Source organism: Eupeodes corollae, chromosome 1 (assembly GCF_945859685.1).
Source record: "Eupeodes corollae chromosome 1, idEupCoro1.1, whole genome shotgun sequence".
In the NCBI taxonomy this organism is placed as follows: Eukaryota; Metazoa; Arthropoda; class Insecta; order Diptera; family Syrphidae; genus Eupeodes; species Eupeodes corollae.
In genome coordinates this window covers 108,333,182-108,358,791 of record NC_079147.1, presented here as the reverse complement: position 1 = coordinate 108,358,791, position 25,610 = coordinate 108,333,182, and the positions used below count along the sequence as shown (strand labels likewise).

At 34.9% G+C, this 25,610-nt stretch overlaps 2 protein-coding genes across 8 annotated transcripts in view; one reads left to right on the top strand and one right to left on the bottom strand.

Moving 5' to 3' along the window:
• LOC129939236 (titin homolog) overlaps positions 1-15,989 on the top strand; it is a 46,444-nt gene extending 30,455 nt beyond the window's left edge. For 2 of the 7 annotated variants that reach the window (XM_056047173.1, XM_056047178.1), the window contains 3 exons: positions 6,586-6,977; positions 7,048-7,248; positions 7,310-15,989. In XM_056047173.1, coding sequence (XP_055903148.1) covers positions 6,586-6,977; positions 7,048-7,248; positions 7,310-15,407 — 8,691 coding nt within the window. In that variant the 3' untranslated portion in view covers positions 15,408-15,989. The remainder of the gene's footprint in view (positions 1-6,585; positions 6,978-7,047; positions 7,249-7,309) is intronic. The other 5 variants (XM_056047180.1, XM_056047179.1, XM_056047177.1 and 2 more) reach the window with 4 other exon arrangements.
• Positions 15,990-23,278: 7,289 nt separating this feature from the next.
• Positions 23,279-25,310, bottom strand: LOC129942632 (uncharacterized). The gene is made up of 2 exons (XM_056051651.1): positions 23,741-25,310; positions 23,279-23,673 (listed from the first exon to the last, which is right to left on the bottom strand). The coding sequence occupies exons 1-2, from the start codon at positions 23,805-23,807 to the stop codon at positions 23,279-23,281; spliced, it is 462 nt and encodes a 153-aa protein (XP_055907626.1). The 5' UTR covers positions 23,808-25,310.
• Between the last annotated feature and the right edge of the window lie 300 nt (positions 25,311-25,610).

Here is a 25,610-nt window from a genome sequence, read left to right as displayed (position 1 = left end):
GCATTAAATACAATGAAGTAGGCTATGCAGCTAGCTAGCAGAGTGGCCAGGCATATTTAAAATACAGTAAAAGAACGCAGGCCTCATCCCCCCAAAAAGCTTATTTTGTAGCGCTTATTAACAGAAATAATAATATTTCTTTTGCTGATGTAACGAGAAATTCTAAAAGCAAACTTCTACGTTAAATAAAGAAGTATTTTAAATGAAATCCCAATAACTCTCTCAATTAATCCAAAAACCTATTTAATAATCTTTTAACTAAAGTCTGTTTTGACAAAAATATCAAACAATTTAATCTCAAGAAATAAGTCTGTGTAGGAGACATATTTGAAGGTTATAATATCTTAAGAAATTATTAAGGAAAAGGCACCGCTGTCCATCAAAGACAGAACTTTTCATTTCAAGCTGTTCCATTCAACAACGATATATCCACAACATGCAACTATTACTTTTCATCTGGAAACTGAAGTCATAGTCTACAAAGAAATCTTTAGAGATTAATTTCTTTAGCAAGCGCTTTTGATGCTTTAACTATCGGTTGAGACTTTAATGCACGCCATCCTCACTGGGGAGATATTGTTTGAAACACCACTGGTTTTTTAATAGGGTATTATAAACCTTTAATCTATTCCATATTATGGGCCGACCTTTCCACGCTCCTCTTCATAAATTGATTTTTTCTTCATTTCTTCGAAGATAAAAAATGATACTACCATTGATACGTTTTCGACGTTCGCAACACATTGAGATCATTTTTGTATTTTGACAGCGAATAGTTGACAGCATCTATTCTTTTGAGGTAATTTTCGACCTCTATTTGACACATATTGGACGGTACCGTAGCCATAAATTGACGAATGTTGTTTTTAAACTGCTCAAAAGGTAAAGGTTTATCTGCATAAACACTGCTTTTTTTAGCGTAGCCCTACAAAAAGAGTCCAAAGTTAATATCGGCACAGCGAGAAATTACGAAGCCAGGAAATACCTCTTGCAATTTAGCCATATTCGCTCGAGTTGTGTGGTATGTGGAACCGTCTTGATAAAACCACATATTCTCCAAGTCGTATTCTTCATTAGTAGGCATAAGAAAGTCGGTTATCATATGACCATCATAACGCTTCGAATTGACTGTGACAGTCGTTCCAACGTCGTTTTCGAAGAAGTAAGGTCCAATCCAAAAAAATTTGTTGGAGAAATCTCCGTCCACCACCTGTTCTTCAAGCACCCATTCGACGTATCTAAAACGTTGTAAGTGGTCAGCTGGCTTCAGTTGTTGTGTGAGCTGGACTTTGTATGGATGTAGGTGTAGATCCTAATGCAAAATACGCCACAATGTCCGTAAGACAGTCCTAATTCCCAAGAACGACGAAGAATCGACAAATTCGGGTCTTCGGAAACACTTTTACTTAAAGCGGCGATATTTTCGGTAGTACTAGAGAAACGATGATGCACAGGCCCCACGGCCACAATCTGTAACCAATCCAGTCTCTCTTAATTCCCTTACAATTTCAATTGTGCAGTTGGACCATAATCTCCTCTTAAAGCAGGATATGTAGCTGTGGCAAAATCAGAATCACCTGACCATTATAAGCTCATTATAAATGGCTACGAGATTAGTGTTTGAAATGGAACCTTGCGGTGAGTTTTAACAAATCAAAAGCAATGGTTTTACGAAAAGAAGCAGGTCGCTTGTTGCAAATAAAAATTTGGTTTTTCGGGAGAACACCATTGAAACAATAAAAGAATACCAATACTTAGTTTCTCCATTACGAGCAACATTAACATGGAAAGACACCCTTAAAAGAAACTATCTGCTTCGAAGAATGCGATTTTGACTGTTTGGCACAATGTTAATAGAAACAAAGATTTCCGAAGCAATAATGCTATACGTTGCAGAATCCTGGAGCTGCGTCAATTTGAAACTGCCTTGAAGTACTTCTTAAACACCAATTTCGACTGCCAAACACAACTCCACACTACATGCTCCTTATTGAAACTGAACTTTTACCACTGTACCTTTAGTCTCTTAAATTCAATTTTAACTATATTGTTAAACTTAAGTTTAGGCGAACTGAAAAAATAGTTAGAAGGATTACAGTCTCGATAGTAAAATATAGAAAATCGTGGTTTGAAGAATGGATAAAGTTAGTTTAAAAGTGTTTCGTTTCAACCTTACCTGGCAGAGTGCAAATCATTTTTAAACAACCTTCTTTAGGCTGGATTCTAAGGTTAGAAATTATTATGTGAACAAAGCAAGGAACTTACTTTTAGAGAGACATATTGATATCTTCTGTATGATCTAGTCGAAATCAATTACTTCAAAGACAGTTTCAATACAGACACAATATCTATGATTCCGAGCAAGAAAATAACTATTTCCCCTAAATTTCATACCGCATCGTAACAATCTACAGATGTATTTCTCTTTTTGTAGCACTAGAGAAAGAGAAAAAGTGAAACATTTCTGATAATCCTGATGAGATAACGGCGACAAATTTGGCAACAAAACACCTTGAAGCAAAAAAAAGTTAACTGCAGTGTGTGTTGCATTCCAGCCTCTTTTTAATTTTGTTTGTAATGCCAGAGTTGGCTACGGAGTGTTACAAAAACAGCAAAATAAACTCTTTAATATTTAGTTCCATTCAACAGAGATCTAAAATTCGTAGAACTTACTCTACAGATATGATTAGGTATGAAGAAATGTTTGACTTCTAAATATTTCGGGACACCCTTTAAAGCACATAAACTCCTCAAAACTAAACATTTAGAGAAAAACATTGCAAGGACAATGTAAGCAACTTCTAGCTCACGTGCGTCGATGATACAAGTCAAACCTACTTATTGCGGTCATCCATTTCCGTTTCTTCTGTAAACTTCAAAGGATTTGTTGCTATAGAATTCTTTAGGGATCGTAACGAAATCCTGCAAAACAAAATCCCGCATAACGAAATCCCGCCGATTAAATTTGATATTTTTTGTGTGACACACGCACAGAAAATGGTCAGAGTAACGAAATCATTTTGTATGAAAAAATATTTGTCCTTCCACTAGCTTATTATTTTCATTGAAAATTTAATTCGATGGAGTAGTCTTTTTTGTTAGGCTATTTGTATCGTTAATTTGATTTTGAAACTTATTCCGGCTAAGTTAGCCTTCTTCAGGTGATTTTTATGGAAAAAATTGATTTTAAGCACGCTTAGAGTCGTATTCAAGCTAAAACAATTTTTTTTGGAAAAAACGCTCCAAAAGCTAGAAATACTGCTTTTATCTTTTTAAATACTTTTTGTAGCTCTAAAAAGAATTTTTAAAACGCTTTAACAGCGTTCTAAGCTATTAAATGTCTAGCTTCAATTTTCAATCGCTTAAGAACATTCCCATAATGAACGTTGTAAAACGCTTAAAAACGCCTATTCATGGGCAGAGAACTCAACAGCAACACGCTTAAAATGCTTTTTAAGCGTAAAGGAAGATTCACATATCGAATCAACCAAAACGCCGAAAAGCACTTCGAACGCTGTCACCACTTTAAATAGTGCGCTCTGAGTGAGGTGTTTACCTCACGGAGTTCTAAGAAAAACTTAAAATAATGCGAAATACTTTTATACTCTTTTCAAAGGATGCATGGCTGTCCATCACATAGGATTACAGTCAATTACTTTTGTTTAAAAAAGTTGTTGACATACGCGCCTGCCATGGCGACTTTACATACCCTAAGCGGAACAACGGAGTTGCGTGAGTGGCTTTCAACCCCGAAAAGTGGAGTTTAAATCCGGAGAACTCTCGAAACGGGCCACCCACAGGTGCTTTTATTAAAAAAAAATTGTTGATATAGGCGCCTGCCTAGCGACTTTACATACGTAAGCGGAGCAACGGTGTTGCATGAGCGGGTGTGAATCTCAAAAAGTGTAGTTTAAATCCTGAGATCCCGTGAAGCGGGCCAACCACAGGTACTGTTTTCAAACAAAATTTTGTTCATTCAGATTAGAGTTTATTACAAAATAATACTAATGCAGGCAATTTCGCAGCAGATTTATATCCTCATAAATAGTTGGTCGTCCTTAAAAGGACGGATTGGTTCACGTTAATTTGAAAGGCGAGCTACCTTCTATGCCAGATTAAGATTGTGAGCAACATTTCTTAAATACTGGACTTTGTTGCCCGATATCCTCCTGCTCAACACCCTCTGCAGCTTCTCAACTGACAGTTTTGCAACAATGCTTGTAGAGGCCTACATGTCTTTGGCTTACTACGACCTTAAACCGTCTATGCTATGCCTTGACACTATTTTTGGGTTCTAGGAAAACTAATTTTACTAGCAGCAGCACCCGTTGTCCAAAAGTCCGGCCTGTATCGTGGTCTCGATGAAGAGCTCCCCAAATAGTCCTTTTGAACCACTTTGTTAGCGTCTTAAATATAAAAAATAAATAAATTGGGTGGCGCAACAGTCCGTTGTGAACCAGGGCCTAGTGACTTAATAGTTCCTTTTGAACCACTTTGCCAGCGTCTTAAAAATAAAATAAAATAAATTGGGTGGCGCAACAGTCCAGGGCCTAGTGACTTACAACTCGCAACCATTCCTGTGTGCGAGTACTGTTAATTTCGGCAAATTCCAAGGTCCCGGTGCTGCCTCAAGAAGAACAGAACTTCGCCTGGGGGCACAAAAGCCAGTGCTAAACATCCTTATTTCCATGGCGAAATTTTCATTTTGCCCATATTTCAATTGAATGCCCAAATTTTGGACATTCCACCAAATTATTTGGCCGAAATGTAATAGGCACCCGCTGGCCTGGGTGTTTGGTAAAAACGTTTGGGCGGATCTTATGATGGCCATTTCGAAGTCCGAAATGATCCTTTCTGGATTAAGCGAGATATTAAATTCCCAGGCTCCTTTGAGGAGTTGGAGCCAAGACTCTTCATACGCCTTCTTTGACTTCCGGCTCATTAGGCAATAGACAAGGGGGCCACAATTCCATCAATATGGCCATTCACGCAAAACAATTTTCTCATTATTGATGGCACCACTGCAAATGTACCATCCACCAGCCAGCATTTTACGTCCGACAAAAGCTGGATGGTTTGCCTTGTGCCCAAAAAAATGTTCTTGCCGCCCTGGTATGAATCCTCGGAAAGCACAAAGAGCTCACCGTCGGTATACTTAATGTGCTCCGGAATGCAAATCGCCTCCAGCGTAGTGGGCTCTTTAAACAAGCTTTCTCGGACTCGATGAATTCTCATCTTTTGAGCTACCTTTGAGGGAAGGATTGGTCGACAAGCGGGCTCGACCATTGTGATTATGTCCTTGATTATAATGTTTGGGGGCAGTGACTCTTTGGCTTTTAGCTTAATTTGGTGGTTGGCCTTATGGACTTCCATTTTTCACAATTCTTCACGTAGAAAACCACTAATTTAAACAAACGTCACTGTTTTCACTATTTTTTTAATGTTTTTCACTGATATTTAAATAGAATTACGTTTAATTGTTGATAAGTGTATGGAACTGAGAACTAAAAAGAATGAACCATGAAAAAAGGACGAATTATAGTCAACTTTTACAAAAAACATCACTTTTGAAATTTGACATTTTAATTACTACAACGCGCAACCAATTGACAAAAATAAAGGAATGCCATTTTGAAATTAGAAAAATTTCTTAACTATTGGTTATTAACCTGTATTATGCATTAAAGGACGAAAAAATGTTGGTTTCAAATAAAAATATTGCACTGACTAATTTTAAATGAAATAATATACTTTATCCAATTGTTTGGTCCTTAGAATTTCTGTGTATAGTTTTGCTATTGAACTAAGAACAAAAATCTCAAAGGAAAGAAAAAATTATGGAATTTACCGAAGCATTTAATGAAGATCTATAGAGACATCAATTTTCACTTTTTGAAAGTGAACATTTTAACACTCTATTTCTGAAGTTCTTAAAAGCTTAAACGAAATTTTAACCGTTTTTAACCTCAAAATCTAGAACCCTCACTACAATAATAACCAAGCAAAAAGAAAATTTAATATCCGCAGGTTCTCAAACGCTAAGACACCATTTTAAGTATACTTAACCCCAAATTCAATTGCCACAAAACGCTTTAATTGATATCGAAGCGAAAAAGAGCATTTCATCCCACGGAACTCTAAAGCGCTTAAACATTATTTTAAGCGTCCTTAACTTGACCCATCTCCTAAGCATGCTTAAAATGTCCTTTACGCTTCCAAGGAATCTTGCTATTCCTGAATGCTGAGAACATCCCAAGCAATGCTTTACTTACCAAAAACCCTACTTACCAACACAACTCACTCCATTCCTACCTGTTCAGGAGCATCCATGTCCGACCACCTTTGCACGAATCCCGCCGTCTACTAAATAATTTCCAAAAATATTCCTGGTTAAGTACAATTTTGAAACGACAATTGATTGAAGATCATAACAACACTAACAATTTATTGCTTAGTTGAGTTAGTAGGTCCCTACTTTTGTAGGTTCACGTTTTCGTGGCGTCAACAAGCTATTTTTCAGAACATCAAAAAATATATTAGTTTGTTTAAAAAATAAAAAAAAAACTTCTCTTTATTTCTCCCCAGGGCTTCAATATGCTAGGAGCTCTTATCCTTCAAGTTATGGATAAAGAAGAAATCGAATCGATAAAAGTTATGATTTATCTTGTTGAAGGAATTCTTCCAAGTGGTTATTTTAGTGGATCATTGGGTGGCCTTCAAGCTGATATGGCAGTATTTCGGGAATTGATGACTAGTAAGCTTCCTAGATTAGCGAAACATTTACAAAAATTACAAGGACCTGTTGAGAATGCCTTTGAGCCACCGCTAACAAATGTCTTTACAATGCAGTGGTTCTTGACTATGTTTTGTACCTGTTTGCCAATGACATGTGTCTTAAGAGTATGGGATTTAGTATTGATTGAAGGCAGTGATGTACTTTTACGAACAGCTTTAGTTTTATGGAGTTTATTAGAAGAGTAAGTTATAGATATTTTTTTTGTCTTTCTTTGATCCCAAAAAATGATTTGTTTTGGTGAATTTTTTAAGGCGAATTTTAAATGCAAGGACTGCAGATGATTTTTACTGTCAGATGGGATCATTTTCGAGTGAACTTCTCAATGGACACCTAGTCGACTCGAATGGGTTGATTGAGAAAGTTGTTGACTTGGGTCCCATAACAGACTTGCAGAAGCTTAGAGACAAACATCTTTACAATATTACACCCTTTAGAGATAAAAAGGGTCTACAGTAAGTCAACCATAGTCGCGGTCAAAGAATATTTCTAAAATTTACTTTTTTTTTTATTTAGACTTTACTATTCAGACGAAGATGGTGACTCTGACGAGGACTCAAAATTGGCCGTTGCCACAGCTTGGGGTCTTCGACTAAGAAGAGGTTCCGCGGGGCTTGGTTCTAAGATCGAAGGCAAAGATCGAATTGCACTCGATATTTCATTATTGAAGAAACAATATGACCGTTTGCGTGAACGACAGCGTCAAGCCCACATTATTCTCACTTCAGCTGTGGCTCGTCAAGGCTCAAATCAAAATCAATCTTCCCTTCAAATGAATCAACTACTGATGGGACGCAATGCAATTGTGTCCAATAATGGCCGACGCCTTGGACCACCTCAAGGAGCAATACCACCGGCAAGGAAGCCATCACTTCCAACATCCAAACCACCAAAACTTGCACAAACCAAGAAGCTTCTTAGTGGCGAAACTCTTCACTGGAGAGATACTGATCTCACGAAACGAAGAAGAGGCAGTCTCAAGTGGAAAGATATAAAACCGGATTCCCAGTCGGGAATGGATGATCGTCCGGCGCCACTAATCGAAAGTGCCCCCTCATCAAGAAGTAGTTCATCAGAGCCAAAATCAAGGAGAACGACCATCAAAGCATCACGTCAACGAAGTGATTCTTCATCGTACAGCGAAGAAAGTGATGGCAATTCCAGCACCAGCACAAGTCTTTGTGATGAAGATGAAATAGCTGACCATAATTTATCTTCCTTGGAGGGAAGTCCGATGAGAAAAGTAAAATCCAGTAAAAAACATTCAGAAGTTTCAAAGCAGAAAAGCCTGGAAGATGTCCTCAATAGCAACGATGGCCAACCGACGGTAGATAACCAAATACCGTTTATTCAATTAACGACAATAGAATCACCTGTTTTGAATGCCAATAAGACTGATGTCGATCCTCTGGAATATGGCAAAGAAGAAAGCGAAACAGAATCCAATCGACTCGATTATGCCGGCTTTGTGGACGATTTCAGCTGGCCCGATATAAATGAACCAGCAACCAGCAGCGTTTCACTTGAGGACACAACAATCGATGCGACTTCCGTTGAGGGAGATTTTCTTTCTTTATCGAATGTGATTACGAGCACAAGTCAGCTGTCCCCGATGCCTGATATCACAACCTACATAAACAATTCAAACATAAGCCCTCTACGAACTCCAATATCGTCCTTTAACTATGCTAGTTTAGTAGTGAATATGGATGAATCGAAGAAGTTTGATGTCAATGAAGAAGGTGTAACCAATGAGTACTTTGAGAGGGTAAATATTGTGGAGAGACCAACTAAATTAGATCTCCTCTACTCTTTGAATGAGGAGGATAGCATACGAAATGCTTATGTGAGCTGTGAACCATCCCCTGAGTCTTCAAAAGATTTGGAGGATCGGAAGATTGAGGAACCCGAAATAGACAATGCAATGGAGAACCAAATTTCCGAAGAGGAAAGAGACAGAAAAATGAAAGTTCTTCAAGAATATTCCAATAAGTCTTCGCTTTCTTTCATCGCTGAAGCTAAACAGGAAATTTCATCGGGAATGTTTAAGGAGATGGAATTCGATGTAGAGTCATTAAAGTACCAACCTTCAACACTTATTCCGCTAAAAAAACCATACGCATTGAACTTGAAAACGGATACTACAGATTCGACTGTTTCAAACTCCGAAGCAAACGATTACTCAAAAATAGATACACAAGCTGAAGAAATATCAGAAACTAACCGTCGAAGTTCGAATAGCCCTCTGACCTGCACTCCACCAAAGAATCTTGCTGAAGAATTAGCGGAAATAGAGTTCAAACCAGGAGAAGATATGAAGCCTGCAGAGAATGCTCATTCTGAAGAAGTTGACAGCAACGAAGAGAAGTCTTATGGCGATGAAGTATCAACCGGAACTAATAATAATATTCCATCAACTGAGGACCTTGAGACAAGGTTTAGAGCTCTTGAGATGAATTTTAGTGGAAGAAAAGAAAGTTTAAGCAATAAAGCCAACGAAGATAAACCACTTTCAAAAGAAATCAATCAAATTGAGGTACCTGGTGAAGAATTGAGTTCTTCAAGGAAGTCTATTGAAGAAATCGATATAACTAAGAAAGATTCTCCCAATTATAAAGAGGTTTCAAAAGCTGAAGCTCTTTCTGAAAGTGTACATGGTACAAGGAATTCCATCGAAGAAGTCGAGTGTAAGGAAAGATCTTCTAGTATAAAAAATGATGAAGCTGAAGCTTTGCCACTTGGAACCATTAAAAATGATGATGTTAAATCGGAAGAAGTAACACAAATAAATGAGATACCAGAAGATGAGCCAAAAGTTATAGACGTTTCTAAGCCTCGTCCTATTTCCGAAGACTTGGCGTCAACTATTGACCAAATTTCTGCTTCCCTACATGAGGATCAGAATTCTTTCGAGAAAAAGACGGATTCCTTCGAAAATGTCGACGAAGAACTAAAAGATCGTAACTCACCTTTACTTAAAAAAGGAGAAGAGCCTCCAGAAAATACTATTAGGAGCAAAGAAGCAGAACAGCTTGAAGAAAATATTAATCCAATAAAACGATCTTCATATAATGATCAAGAGGCAAGTGATCTTCCAGTTGATTGTCTTAACTCTGTTTCTTATCCATATTCTAAGCAAATAGAACTTGAAGAACAAGTTGAAAAAGAAGGTCTCATAGAAAAACGAAAACAATCTTTTCCTTCTTATGAAGAAGAAAATTCTTCTAACAAAAATTATTCAGTAGAACATCAATCTGCTGATAATCAGGATCACACATTTATGGAAGATAATACAAAAACAATAAATCAATCTTTGATTCCAACGGAAAATAAAGCCGATCTTCCTATGTCAACATGTAGTCCAGAGCACTTGAATGATGATTCGAGCTCTTCTGATATTCGTTATCAGTCTAATGATTTGAAGCAACCTCAAGTTTCTAAAGATTCAAAATCTCCGTCTGAGTTAGACGAACACAGTGAAAAGCTTTATTCTTCTTCATTTGATCCTGGTCTTCTTTCAGACGAGATTGACGTTCAGCAAAATCTTCAACAATCAACTACAGTAGAATTGTCAAAGGAAGAAAGGGCTGCCGATGGAAGGGCAGAATCTTTTTCTGAAAAAGATGACCTTGCTCAATCTGTACTTAATAAAGAGCTGCTAACTAAAAGTTCAGAGTTAGTTACTCAACAAACTAAAGGTGAAGGCAATCAAGAGGAAAGCTTTAATTCTACGGACAAAAACGAAGCTTCGCAAGAACAAATATCTAGCTTAACAAATGTGAACACATCAATAACTGAGGAACTTAAGTTAACTGATGTAAAAAGCATGGACAACGGAGAAATAGTTTCTAAAAATAAAACAACGTCTCTTAGAACTCAAGATCTTTCTCATAATAATGACTTTCTTTATGAGCATTCAAAAACAGAAGATGCCGATAAGATTCATGTAACATCGCAGAAGAAAAAAGTCTCTCTCCCAACACCTGCGAGAGATATTCCTTCTGAATTTCAACTCACTTCTTTCGACGATTCAGTAGTAAAAAATCTAAGTGACGATAGTAAACGGTCACTTCTTCCTAAAGACGTGAAAAAGGGGCTTCAATCTCCAACTGCCAAAAGTCTTTCAAATGATGGTGTTCTTTACTATGAACATCATCCAGACAATGAATATGGAACTGAGACAGAAGGTATAAATGATCCACAGCAGTCGAAAGATGATTCAGCACAAACCCAATTAGAGAAGACCGAAACTTCAAGCAATCAAGAGAAAACTCCAACTGACATAGAATCAGTAGGCGAAGAAAAGGCAATTGTTAAGTCTTCAACTACTTCCGACAAAATTGAGACTACGGTTCTTCAAAAACTTGATGACAGAGAACGGGATTCACCAAAGATCACAGCTCTAGACAAACCTTTATCGACATATTCTTTTTCATATACACAAGATCACTCCAAAGATCATGTAAGTTTTCTTTCGGAAATTCAAAGCTCAGCTGATCAAGAAACCTGTGCTTTACAAAGCACATTTGATATGAAGCATCATTCTGCACAGAATTTAATTGCTGTAACAACTTCCGTTTCTGTAAGAAACGCAGCATCTTCTGTTAAATCTTCAGTCTCAATTAAAAGTTCCGTTTCCCTTAAAAGCTCTTCACTTTACGATCGTGAACGCTCCCTAAGTGTTAACACCGGTATAACTTCTGTTGAAGATTCAAAAATCGAAGATTCTAAAGTTATCCCAGGAAATCATCTAGAACTTAGTGAAGGCAACAAAAGATTAAGTGAAGACAGAAACAATGAAGTTACTGTTAGCCTCGTACAATCTAAATACAAAGGCTTACATGCATCAGCCAATACATCTAATATTTCTTTGTCCATGCATCTTCCGAATTATGCTGGGACTTCTAATGAAATGAATCAATCCAAAGCTGAAGCCATTTTGGAACGTGAAGCCCTAAAAATTACCGATGAGGACACTTCAGAAATCAAAACTAAGAAAAATGACATCGAAAGCTCTAAGGATCAGATTGAATCTAAAACTGGTGATGAATCACAGAAACGTAAATCTTCATATTCACAAGATATAGATAATAGGCTTCGAGCATTGGAAAAACAATTTAGTGATAGAGTTTTATCGGATTCCAAGGAATCAAAAAGTCCTCCAAAAACCGAAGAAAAGGAACCCATCAAGGAACAAATTCTTACTCTTGACGATGTCCAACCAAGTAAACTTGAAAATGAACCATCGACTTCAAAGAGATCTTCACTTGAAACAGAAGCCATTTCTAAAGAATCACCTGAAAAGGTTGTTCCCTCAACTGCTGATTTGGAACATAGATTTGCAGAGCTTGAGCGAAAACTAAGTGAAAAAAATATACACCTTCCAGCGAAAAATGAAAATAAACACCAACAAGAAGACAGTAGCGCCTCGAAGCAAAGCTCTTCAACTCCAGCAATTATTCTGTCTAAAAATGAAGACACATCTTCAGTTAGAGAAACTGATGATTTCTCTAACAATGAGAACTTTTCGCAACCTAAGGAAGATCAACAATCAACAACTAGAAGACGAATTCCATCAACTGAAGATTTAGAAACTCGATTCGAAGCCTTAGAAATTCAAAAATCCCTCAAGTCTCCAACAAACTTACTATCACCATCGAAAATCAAGGAAGACTTTTCAGTGGCTTCCAACGAGTTAGATGCAAATAGAAAATCTGAAATTCCATCAACTGAAGATCTTGAAAATAGATTCCAAGCCCTCGAAGAGAGCAAGAAAGTTGGCCAAGCTTCAAAAACAAACACAAAAATTTCAAATGAAACCGAATCCCAGGAACAAACGAAACCTTCAGCCAATGGAACCAGGGAAAAAATCAATTCTAATTCCGATAAAGAACATCGTTTCAAAACCAAAGAAATTCCCAAAGTCACCTTTGCTGACACAAGTGATATTAAATTAAGAGACAAAATGTCTTCAGAAAAAATTGAAACATCTGACGAAGAACTAATTCAAAAATCAACAGAATCTGAACTCGGTCGAGAACGAATTCTTCGAAAAGTTCCTTCTGCCAGAGATCTGGAAGCAAGATTCGAAGCATTAGAAAAAAGAAAATCATTTACAGGATTTAGTACTAAAACTCAAGAGCATCTCCTTGCCGAACAAAACCGAAATTATTTAAGTTCAGATTCAATAAACTCAGTGGAAACGCTCAAACGACGAGAAGCGAATGATAAAAAAGTTGCATCAACTGAAGATCTAGTTCTAAGGCTTGATGCTTTAGAGCATAGATTGGCAATAACCGAAAACTCAATCAAAAACAAAATGTCTGCACCATCAGACACTACTCATTTAGCTCAAACCACTCCGAAGAAGTTTTCACCAAAATTTGACTTTGAATGCAGATTTGAAGCTCTAGATAAGCCCAAAGCGTTCAGTGAGGCTTGTACTAAGGAAAACACTACCAACCCCAGCACAAAAAATTCTTATGATAGTCAAAAAAGCGCACTGGTATTTCCCAGAGATGCTTCTCAAGAAACAAAATTGAATTTCATAAAAAGAAGTCTATTCGAACCAGAACCAGAACCAAAGTGGCTTCCTTCAACCGAAGATCTAGAAAGTAGATTCGAGGCTTTAGAAAAACAAAAAAATAGAACCCTCAGCAACAAAAAAAAGATCGCTCCCGATAAGGAAGAAAAAAAGTCAACACAAAACTGGGAAACAAGATTTGAAGCATTCGAACATCGAACACCAAAAATAAGTCCATATTCAAAGACAATACCCGCTCTGGAGACAGACACTCAATCGAAATTCCCCTCAACAAGAGATTTAGAGAGTAGATTTGAGGCTTTAGAACAACAGAAATCCCTAAACGACAGATCAGCAAAATTAAAAGACTTCCAGAAAAGATTCACTCCCGAAAACGACTTCAAAACATCTCCTCTATACAGCAAACCCGTACAGCAAGAAATGCAACAACAGCTAACAACAACAAAAGCTCTGTCGAGCAGATCGATAGATAAGGTTTTAGAACAAATCTGTACTAAAACTGAAGAAATAGAACGAGAACACCAAATGCACTCAAAAGTACCCTCGACACAGGACTTGGAGATACGCTACCACGACTTACAAATACAAACTAAACGAGGTGACGACTCCGAACTTAAAAACGTTGAAAATTTAGAACAAACAACTGATTCTATAGAACTTACAGGCAATCACAAACGAAGAGATCTATACAAACTGGAATCTCAGAGCGACGAAACCCTAACGGTTTCAAATCCAGCTAGTAACGAATTTGAAACTAAATCCGAATCTCGGCCAACATCATGCCCCGAGTATCGAGATCCATTCGATTCGAATATCGTCACCACCGACAGGGTACTCAAAATAATAGAAGAAAACTCCAAGATATTACACCGAATTTTAAAAAAGACTCTTGCAGATTCCGGTGGAAATGGAAATTCGAGCGAGTCAATGAACTCCCGATCTGGCTTCACCGATTCGCTGTTGGCCCTGGGAAACATCTTCCCTCGGAATGACGAAAGCATTTCACCCAGTCGCATTAGATCACAATCACGAGTTCGCTCGACCATTACATTTCGTTCAGAAGATAATAGCATAACCGATCGATTAGCTTCCATTAAGAGCACAATCAAATCGATAGACACCTTGTGTGAAGATCAATCCTCGCGCAAGGATAAATGTCAACGATACATAGATTCATTATTCATCGCACGTCCAAGCAATAGCAATTCAACATCCCCAATTCCCCCAATATCGAGGCCAATGATAAAGGTTGACGAGTTCGAGAGTAGCAGTAGACACCCTCCCCAAGACCGTGTAGCTTTGAGAGAATTGAAGAAAGAAACCTCACCACGCCGGAGACGCGACGAAGACCGCGAGGAGTATGAGAGCCGGGTAAGACGAGACATGATGCCAAATAATGTAGATGCACCTAGTGAATTTAGTTGTAGCTTAGAAAACATTGCAAAAGTAGATAGTGAAGTAGATAGAATTAATCAAGACAAACAAGTCGAGACGCAGCTAGAGAGACCTCTATCTCCCTACTACGCTCCCGGATATGATCTAAACGACAGGTCCATTACTCCGGTGGTCTATATACCAACAAAACTGGAAATTCGGCACACGACCGTAACGTCAACTTTTTACGATCGCTACCTCACAGAGAAACACATTGAGAGAACCTTCCCGAGGAGCAAGAAACATTCCCCCGTCTCGCCGACCATAACCAAAAGCCACTTGGACATCTCTAATTTCAATTCCCCCGATTTAGACGATCGAAGCTCAAAATCTGCCGAAAATTCACCATCCAGAAGAAAGGACGGTCTATCCCCTTCCCCGAATCAAACTGTGTCAGCCGCTGCATACCGACGCAGCTTTATCTCATCACTTGAGGTTGCACAAAAAGATTTACACATTCGAAGCTGTGATAACATTCTTCTTCAGCTAAGGTCCTCAACACAAAACAACAAAGACGTTGTCCCATCCATCATGGTGTACAATCCACTTCCGACCAAGATCCGAAAGTCCCCAGAGCTCGGAATAAGTTTGGGTCTCTACAAGGACTATGGCAGTGATGCCTCATCCAAAAGCTGAAAGAATTCTAAAACATCTATTCCAATATATTTTAAAAAATATAATAAATACGAGTACATGTAGGTTGTCCAACTTAAAAAAATGAAAATGAAAATTCAAACACAATTTTCGAATCAAATTCGAACAGAAAAATAAAAACAAAAAACTATATTTTGAAGTAGAAGAATAAAATTTCAGGAATATTAAACAAAAACCAAAAAGCAATATAGATACTATTTTCATTGGTGAAAATAACGGTAGTAATAGTGAGAAACAGCAAAACTATTTTCATCAGGTATTTATTAAAAAATAAAATCTTAAACAAAAACAAAAAACTAAACTCTTTAAACAATCATCCCTTTTCTATGACTTTGAATGAAAACCACTAAAATTAAACAAAAATTAGTAATTAAATAAAATAATCGTTGTTATTTCGTATTCTGTTCGATTTCCTTTTTCACTAAATTTCGGAATTCTTTCTTCTATAGTTAAATGCGTTCTTCATAACATAAAAATATAAATATTATATCAATTGAAAAAAAAAAGAAGTTTATAACAAAAATACTATTTTAAAACTTATAATGTTAATGACTGATAATAACAAAAAAACAAAAAGTATATATTATATATAAACAAAAAAAACTATTACAAATGAAGTGAAAATAAATAAAATATTTATATATTTTAAGTAATACAAAAATAAATCAATTTAGTTATGAAAATAATCTTCGGTATAGTTATATAAAAATATTTATTACTAGTTGCATAATATGTTAAAATTAAATTTGAAAAACAGAAACGAATTGTGTTATGTGTTTTGTCGTTGAATTTACAGGAATTTAATTTCTGATGATTATTAAATATTTTGTTTTTTAATTTTAAAACAGTTTGATTTATTTCATATGTTTAATGCAAACAAAGATAAAACACAAATTATAATAATATGAAAGAAAAGTGTGAGTGTTTTTACTTTCGGAATTATTTCAGCACATTACATATCCTGACAATTTTGTCCAACTACATCTGAGAATGCCTTGTTAGAAAGAATTTTATAAAGGATTGTGCAGGTTCAGACGACATAAGGGCCTTGAAAATTAGGTAAGTTTCTAGTATCTGATTGGCCAGCTGCCAAAAAATGACCTTCCAATTAGGGCAACTTTAATGGAAAGTTGACTGGAAAGTAAGGTAAGAATTATTTCCCTAACTATCAAGTCAAGTCTACTTCTATCAAAATGACATTTAATAATGTTTTTTCATTCAACTGAAAGCTGAACTTTATTACTCTATTATTTATTTATTTGTTGCACAACTTTATTTAAAACTTTCTGTAAAGTTCAATTTGAAAAAGAAATAACTAGTATTTCCTTACAATACAAAATACAAATCATGGTGAACTTGTAGCTTGCCTGATGAGTGTTTTGAAAACAGTAATTTTGTTGGTACTTTTTGTACCATGAACTTAAAGTAGAGATTTGCAAAAAAAAGTTTTGAATTTGAAATTCATGACGCTTGATAATTAACTAACTAGTTGCCTTGGTCAAAATTTACGTTCAAAGAATTAAGTTGACTGCAAATGAAGTCCCTTATGTTGGCTGAACCTGCCCATTTTTTCAATTGGCGTGGTTGGTGGCCATTTTGTTTTGGTGGCATCTGTCAAATCTATTGTGTACTATTCAGTGTTTATGTCAAATCATCATGGGGAGTTACACTATTGAACAGCACTTTCAAATGATAAAACCTTATTATCGAAATGGTTCTTCAACGTTTGGTGGCCAAATTTGAGATGATCCGTTTAGTAAACAATCAGCCAACACCCGTACGTTCAAGAAACACGTGAAAGTGTACAGCAGAACCCGAGGCAGTCTATTCTCCACCGTGCACAAGAACTCGGCCTTTCGCAGATTTCAATTTGGCGAATTTTGCGTTGAGACTTGGACCTACACCAATATAAGATCCAACTAGCCCAGGAGCTCAAAGTTCATGACCATAGACAAGGCCGTTTTTTCGCTGACGGGACTTCAAATCGTTTGGAAGAGGACCTTAATTTTGGCAGAACAATCATCTTTAATGCCGAGGCGCATTTTTGGATGAATGGCTGTGTTAACAAGCAAAATTGCCGTATATGGGACGACACCAATCCACGCGAGGTTCGCCAGGAGATAATGCATCCTCAAAAAGTTACCGTTTCGTACGGATTTGGGCCGGCGGCGGAGTAATTATTCCGTACACTTTTGAAACCATATGGACCTAGACTTTTTTCTGTTGGGTTTCTTAAAGTCGCAGGTCAATGCAAATAAACTACAATCGACCGATTCTCAAAACATAACACAGGCCATCGCTCAAATTCAGCTATATCTATGCAGAAGAGTCATTGAAAATTGGACCATTCGGATCCGTACTAGCGTAAGTAGCCGAGGCGGGCATTGGAACGATATTAAATTCCATACTTAATGGCATATATGCGCCTTTCAAATAAAAAAAATATTTTTTTTAATACCTCACACACAGCTTCTTTTATTCCAGTCGTACCTTGATGAATACCCATTATACTGTCGATAGGGTCAACACCACAAATATGTTTGTTATACTCCCCAAAAACATTGCATCGCGGGATATTGATACATAAATATCTAGAGTTCTATTTATCATACATATTTCCGTACTTCAGATATGGGATTCTGCCCAGTGAAAGTGGAAGCCAATGTTACTCGCTTACTGTCCCTACAACCGTTGAAACATCGATGTCGTTGATGTTAGCTACGTACTCCTCTGAGTATCTCCGGTTTTTCTTCATTATCACTTTTTCATTTGACAACTTGCAATCAAAAATTCTATTCCTTTGCATGAATACCATATATTGGTTAAATATTCCAAAAGATGCAAAGAAATGATGTAGTTTTTGAAGTAGATTCTGTAATTTTGGCGTCGAGGAATCATGCGCGATAATTTTACTATAACAATTAAAGATGCTCCGAAATCTGGCTCTTTAGCTCTCTCTTAATGGCGACATAAAGGACTTGAAAATAAGGCAAGTTTTTAGTATCTGATTGTCTGATTGGCCAGCTGCCAAAACTTGGCATTCCAATTAAGGCAACTTCATTGGAAAGTTAACTGGAAAGTTAGCCAAGAAAAATCTACCTTGCTATTAAGTCAAGTCTACTTCTGTCAAAAAGACAGTTTATGTCTTTTCCTTCAACTGAAAGCCGAACTATGTTGGGCTATGATTTATTAATTTTCTGCACAGCTTTATTTAATGTTTTGTGTAAAAAGGTTTCTTGTCAATTTGGAAAAGAAAAAAGAGGCTGGGATGCGACCCACACTGATAACTTCCCATCCCGTCTGTCGATTTGTCTTGCTTAAAAGTTTGTCTATATATATACTCGTATCAATTGTTACCAAATTTGCGTAGGTACTATTTTTTGTAGATTTTATTTTTTTATAAAAAAAACGGTAAGATTTATATATAAAAAAAAAACTGTCAATTCGATTTTTTTAAAATTTTACCAAATGTTGAAAACAATATTTCTTATAAGATAAAATTACTTTGAAGCCAATATCTAAAATTTTTGAAAAGATATTTGAGTCGAAAATCAATTTTTACCAACTTTTATAAATTATTTTTTACGTTTTTATTTTTTGTAAAAAACTGTCAATTCGATTTTTTTCAAACTTTAACTGAATGTTGACAACAAGATTTTTTGAAAGATTAAAATAAATTAAAGCCAATATCTCAAAGTGTTAAAAAGATATTCGAGTCGAAAATCAATTTTTACCAACTTTTATAATTTTTTTTTTAGGTTTTTATTTTTTTGTAAAAAAACTGTCAATTCGATTTTTTTCAAACTTTAACTGAATGTTGACAACAAGATTTTTTGAAAGATTAAAGTAAATTAAAGCCAATATCTCAAAGTGTTAAAAAGATATTCGAGTCGAAAATCAATTTTTACCAACTTTTATAATTTTTTTTTTAGGTTTTTATTTTTTGTAAAAAAAACTGTCAATTTGATTTTTCTCAACATTTTTCAAAATGTTGAAAACAATATTTTTTATGAGATAAAATAAGCTTGAAGTCTAAATTTCAAGTTTTTGAAAAGATATTTGAATCGATATTCAATTTTTACGAACTTTGCGTAATGTTTTTTTTTAGATTTTTATTTTTTATAAAAAAAACTGTCAATTAGATTTTTCTCAAAATTTTATCAGATGTCAAAAACATTATTCTTCGTTGCACAAAATTGTTTTAGAGATGAAATCATATTTCAGTCGTAAAATTTTGGAGGTGACAATTTTTTTTTTCAGTTTTATTGATTTAAAAAAAAAACCGTTATATTGATTTTTTTCAAAAAATATACCTGTTTGGTATCATGTTACAATATATTATAAAAAATTTAATTCAAGTCTCTAGCGTTTTTGGTTCGTAAGATATTTATTATTTAGGGTTAACCAAAATTTTCACCTTTTTTTCAAACTGCTATGGTAAAAAAAACACCCACGCAATTTTCTTGAGAGCCCTTTCTGCATCTTTCTGCCTTATTATCTGCATAACAAAATTTATTTGAAATCGATATCTCTTCTGGTTCTTGAGCTATGGAAGACGAAAAAAACGTCGCGAACGTACGGACGTACGGACGTACGAACGTACGCACACACGCACGCACAAACATCTTTCTAACAATCTTTTATTTCGACTCTAGGGACCTTGAAACGTCGAGAAATGTCAAAATTTTCAATTTGACAAATCGGACCCATTACAATAACTTCCTATGGGAAGTTAAAAAATACAAAATATGTAGGTACCTCGAATTTCTCCTAACGAAACCATTGGGTCACCTTACAATGGAAATTATTTGGTACGCTTGGAACTTTTAGGTGAATTTGATTTATTCATCCCAGATCATTTAAAAAAATGTGGGAACTCAGGAAAGTGATACACTTCCCATTTATCACTAACATTTGAAACGAATTCATTGATATAATGGGAAAACAAGTCCTACTGAAAATTTTACGTAAAATTAGATCGGCAAAATATTTGTCCCTAAGTGTTTACAGTACACCTGACCTTTCTCACATCAACCAGTTGACTTTTGTAATTTGGTATGTTAAAAATTGTGTTCCCATCAAAAGGTTCTTAAAATGTATGTATACCTATTCAAGAGCATGAAACTGAGTATTTGGCTGAGACAATCTTGACATTTCTGAAAAATCATGATATTTCAATAAAGGATTGTAGAGGACAAAGCTATGATAATGGGTTTAATATGTCGGGGAAATATTCTGGTTTGCAAGCAGGATTAAAGGAGTTTAAGAAAATGTCAAAACTGGAGTTCTTCATTTTAACAGAAATTTGGAGCAAAATATTAGAAAGAATTCATAAATCCAGCAAGAGCATTCAAAAGGAAACGATTAACGTTGCTGCCAATTTGCTTTGTTCACTATGTTCTTTTATAAATGATCTAAGTTAGAAAAATAATTCGAAGTTCGCGTGCCAAATATTTTCATGGTCCTGCACCATCCGTCAGAAAAGTATGCCTTCAATAATATTTTATTGTATACTTTAACTTACATATATATCTAAAAAAAAACTAAATCAAAACAAATATAAAGAAATAACGTTGCATAAAATTAAAATAAAACAAATATAAAAACATTAAAAATCAACCAAGAAAACAATACAAATTATCAAAAATCAACTATAAAGAAAAATGTTCAACTATATAAGATAAATTTAAAAAAAAATATCCGTTTTATGGTTTTTAAGATCTTTCTAAAAAGTAAAAATATTAAAAAAAAAAACACACACATAAATTAATTTTGGAATGATGTTTTTAACCTAAAGAATTAAAAAAAATATATTATGCCTACTTTTTTTAAAAAAATATATAAGGAGAACCGTTTTGAGTAGAAACATGAAAATTGGACACAAACATTATAATTTTCGTCTCTTTTTCTTTACATTGAAGGACTAACAAAATAAGTTTAATTAAAGTTTTTATAAGCAAAATTTGTCACTTAAGCCCTTTTACCTGTTTCTAATTTGTATATTAAATTGGCTTATGTTACTTAAGCCGGTTTTCCGAATTTCGTTTCAATTCTTGTGTGAGCTTACTTATACATAAGCCGTTTTTTCCTTTTTTTAAATTTAACTTCATTTTTACTTAAGACTTTTTGCTCTTAGAAAATTTTTGTTAAGTTTTATTGAAATAAAGGTTATTATAGGAAAACAAAACATAGAAATAAGTTAATACAAAAATTAGACTGTAATAAAAGAAGATAGCTTAATACCACCTAGTCAAAAGTACCATCTTCGACTTCTTCTGTAAGATCCGGATGAAAGTCTGGTTTTGCTTCAGTGCAGAGAGTCTTATAAAAGTAATGAAACTGCTCATCAATCAAAGGGAGCAGCTCCATAAGATCTTGTTTTTTTGCTTCATTGATTTTGTTTGGTCCATCGTACATCATTTCAAGAGGGCCTGTGCTTAGTTCATTACATCCTCGTTTTTAATATTGAGTATTTGAAATGGTTCTTGCTCGCTTAGAGAATTCTTATAACAAATGTTGAATGGAGCATCTGATGTGAAACGAAGCCACCTAATGTTCCTCCAATCTATTTTGTTGTTATTGTCATTAACTTTGCAAAAAAAGCATTTATATTTAACAATCGACCCAAAGTTGTAAAATTTGGATCGAGACATCTCAATTACATCAAATTTTGTTTTGGTTCCGACTCCCCGTACAAACTGGTACCAATCTCTTGGGTGGTGAATTTTGTAGTTAGTTCTTTTTTTCTTTCTTTCTATAATGGAGTGGTCTATGTCACATTCCATGTGTGTGTGACCCGGAATCAAAAATTTGTGATCAATATACTTTAAATTGTTGGTTTCATTACAAACGCACATCAACATCATTATTGCAACCATCTTATTTTTATTTTGCCCGAAACAGTTGTCACTGTAAAAAGTGACATGCTCGGTGTCTGGTGGTAGGACAGAGGGCGAATTTATATGTTGAAATAAGCATGAAGCTATCTCATGGCTACCTCTATTGGCAACAGCTTCATGACACATGTAACAGTGGGGAGTTCCTTTTACGCAGTCGTGTACAGTCAAATTAAATGTATTTAACTGACGTTTATAAAAAGTTACCGAAGATTGTAAAAATGGAGTGGGAAGGCACTGCTGAAGATCGAAGGTAAAAACTTCCTTACCTCGGTGATTTTTTGCAGACTCGATATACTTTTTTTCGATTCATATGCAGAATCTGCGTCTTCATGGTGTTGCTTTAGCTCCAGTTCAACCGATGTTAGGATACCTCCTGTGACTGACGACTTTTGTATAGCCAACAAGTCACATTTTGTGCAGGTATCTGCTTTTGGCTTGTTGAATTTTATATTAAGAGTCTTAAAAATCTCTGCATATTTTGTTAAAGAAACTGGGCTATCAGTAATATCTGTGTAAAGATTGTACAGCTTTGAAAGATTGAGATTTGTGTCAAAATACTTTTGACTTGACTGTTTTCGAGTATAATGGCTCTCGTATGCTCTCCCTTTCCTTGCATGTCCTTTATTACCACCGTACCTGGAGATTCGATTTTTTTGCAATAACTGTTTTCAAAAAGCGGTAAGTTTCATCCAAAACGGTTTTGAAGCATTTTTGACAGACTTGAGTTTTGATGCCTTTCAGATTCAAGAAATATGAGTACGTATACTTACGATTTCGAGGTTTGCCGCTCTTCTTTGAACGGATTGTTTTTTTTTTCTCCGATTGAAATCAGTCCAGACACAAACGCCAACTTAAGATCATATTTGCCCAGACTCCAATATTGTTTAAAAATCATTTTTTGTTCTGATTGTGAAATTTTAGGCATACATTTTCTTTTGCAATCTGTCAACAGTCTCATCCTTTTTGCAGGAACGTTTTTTCAGTACTAGTTAAGTAGTTCTGACCTAAATTTCGTTTTTGACGTCTTCCCTTTCGTGATTCTTTTGTTGATACAGTCTCAGGGCTTAAATTACTATTTCCTGGGATATGATCTTCTGAACCTAAATTTTGTTCTAATTGGGTGGCCATATCATCAATGTCTGAGCCCGAAAATAAACTTTGTGGTGATTTTTCTGGCAAAAGAAAGTCTGGATCTTTAACGCTATCATCATCATCTTCGTTAATTGATTCATCTGACATCATATCCGTGGCGAATGTAGATTTCAAATCTGTGATGATTGTATCTGTCAGGGCATTGACACTGGTTGTAGCTGTTTCATTAGCCACAACTGGCACAAATATCTCGGTTTCTATATTAAATAAAGCGAAAGTTGACTTAGATTCATTCACCTAGATAATATATCTATAAGATTTTACCATCAAACTCCCTAGGACGAGTTGAAGTTCTTAGGTTCTCCACAGAGCAGCTTGGAATTAAACCCATTTCATCTTTATGGAAAACGAACTCATAAGATACTACATTTATATAACTTTAAATCGAAAATAATATTTCTTTCCAACGTGAATGATCTGCTTTTTATTATTATTTAAAGAAAAATATCTTTGTTTTCTTAAGAATTTAATACTGGTATACCAATAATAATAAGGGTATTCAATTCATCCAAGTTGTAAAAATTGTTAAAATTATAAATTTACTTTACATAAAAGTTTGCATGAACGGCAAACTTTTATGCTGTGTAATAATTGAATCTCTGTGCATTGAATGTCAAATATAATAGGTATAAGCTTATACAAACATTTATAAAAATTAGTTCAAGGATGCAGGTAAGCAAAATACTTAAATTAATTCAATTATATCTTTAACTTGGTTTTTATGATTTAAAAATTTAATAACTATTCCGAAAAAAGGAGCGATTGTTGGTGTATAATTTAATAGTCACAACGTTTGGTTAAGTTTATCAAAGACATTTTATTAATAATTTTCCGCAGCTAAATCCTTATCTTAGGGCCAGTTTTTCAGTGCAGGGTTAGAGTTAAACTCGAGTTAACTCACCAAATTTGGTGAGTGAATTCTGGATTAACACACACAATTCTTTTGATATTTTATCTTCCTTGTTTTGTAAGCCTTTTTGCATTCATCCTTCACTTAAAAACTGCTTCTTGACGTAAATATAGACAAATCTTTTTCTTGAGTTAACTAATCCTGGCTTAACTCACTACTGAAAAACTGGGCCTTAGTGTTAAACATGAATACCCTTAATATAATGTATGTGGTTTATTTATATGTATTTTGTATAAAATGAAAATTAAAAAATAAAACACGATCAATCACATAATGTACATATAGTTATATGACACTTAAACGACAAAGACAGAGAAAAACAAACATACCTTTAGGTTCAGGATTCTTATTCTTAACGCCTTTCAAACGTGCAAGAAGAATCATTTGCATTGCTCTATTCATTTTGATGTTAAAAAACTTTTTGTTTATGATAATAAATAGAACACAATTATTGCGAAGGTTTTTTTTTGTTTTTGTTTAAAGCTTCTTTTTTTTTCTTTAAAATGTTTTCTTTTCCAGACTCTTACATATATATTATAGAAAATTCTTTCACTTAAATACCCTTACAACGATTTAATAATATATATACTTATTTCACTTTTATCAAACGACCGTATTTACGCTTTCAAAACCCAAATTAGAATGGCTTATGTGTACATAAATCAGTTTCCCCTTTTAGATTCCCTTTTTAAATCCAGCATACTTTGATCGGAGTAAAATGGCTTATTTGAATTTAAAACAGCTTTTATTTGAAAAATGTTCCGGGTAAAGTGACTTACGTCCGTTAAACCGTTGTTCCAAACGAAAAAGTTTTTTATTTTTTTTTTTATTTTCGTTTGGAAAAGTGGCTTATGTTCTCATAGTTCAAACAAAATCAAAGATTTCATTTAGGAAAAAAGGATTATGTCATTTACATTAAAAACTGAAAATGGAAAACCGGCTTAAGTATACATAACATTTAACTTCAAAAAAGATTTTGTTTTAGAAAAGTGGCTTAATTGTACTTAAAATTGTCTTCCTTATCAAAAAACTGAAATTTTAAGTTTTTTTAAAACGGCTTAGTTACACATAAGCCAAAACAAAATAAGATGAAAAAAGAATATGTACTTAAGACGCTTTACCAAAAACAAATTTTTAAATATGCTGGAATTAAGCCGTTTTTACAATCCTGAAAGTGACTTCTAGATATGGAATAGAAACAATCTGAAGACACAGAAATGTAGA

Excerpts from the sequence above, each read along its gene's own strand:
- LOC129942632 (XM_056051651.1), bottom strand. The coding sequence starts at position 23,807 with ATGGGTTTAATTCCAAGCTGCTCTGTGGAGAACCTAAGAACTTCAACT. Across the intron at positions 23,674-23,740 it reads TCGTCCTAGGGAGTTTGATG|AAACCGAGATATTTGTGCCA; the intron begins GTAAAATCTTAT and ends TATTTAATATAG.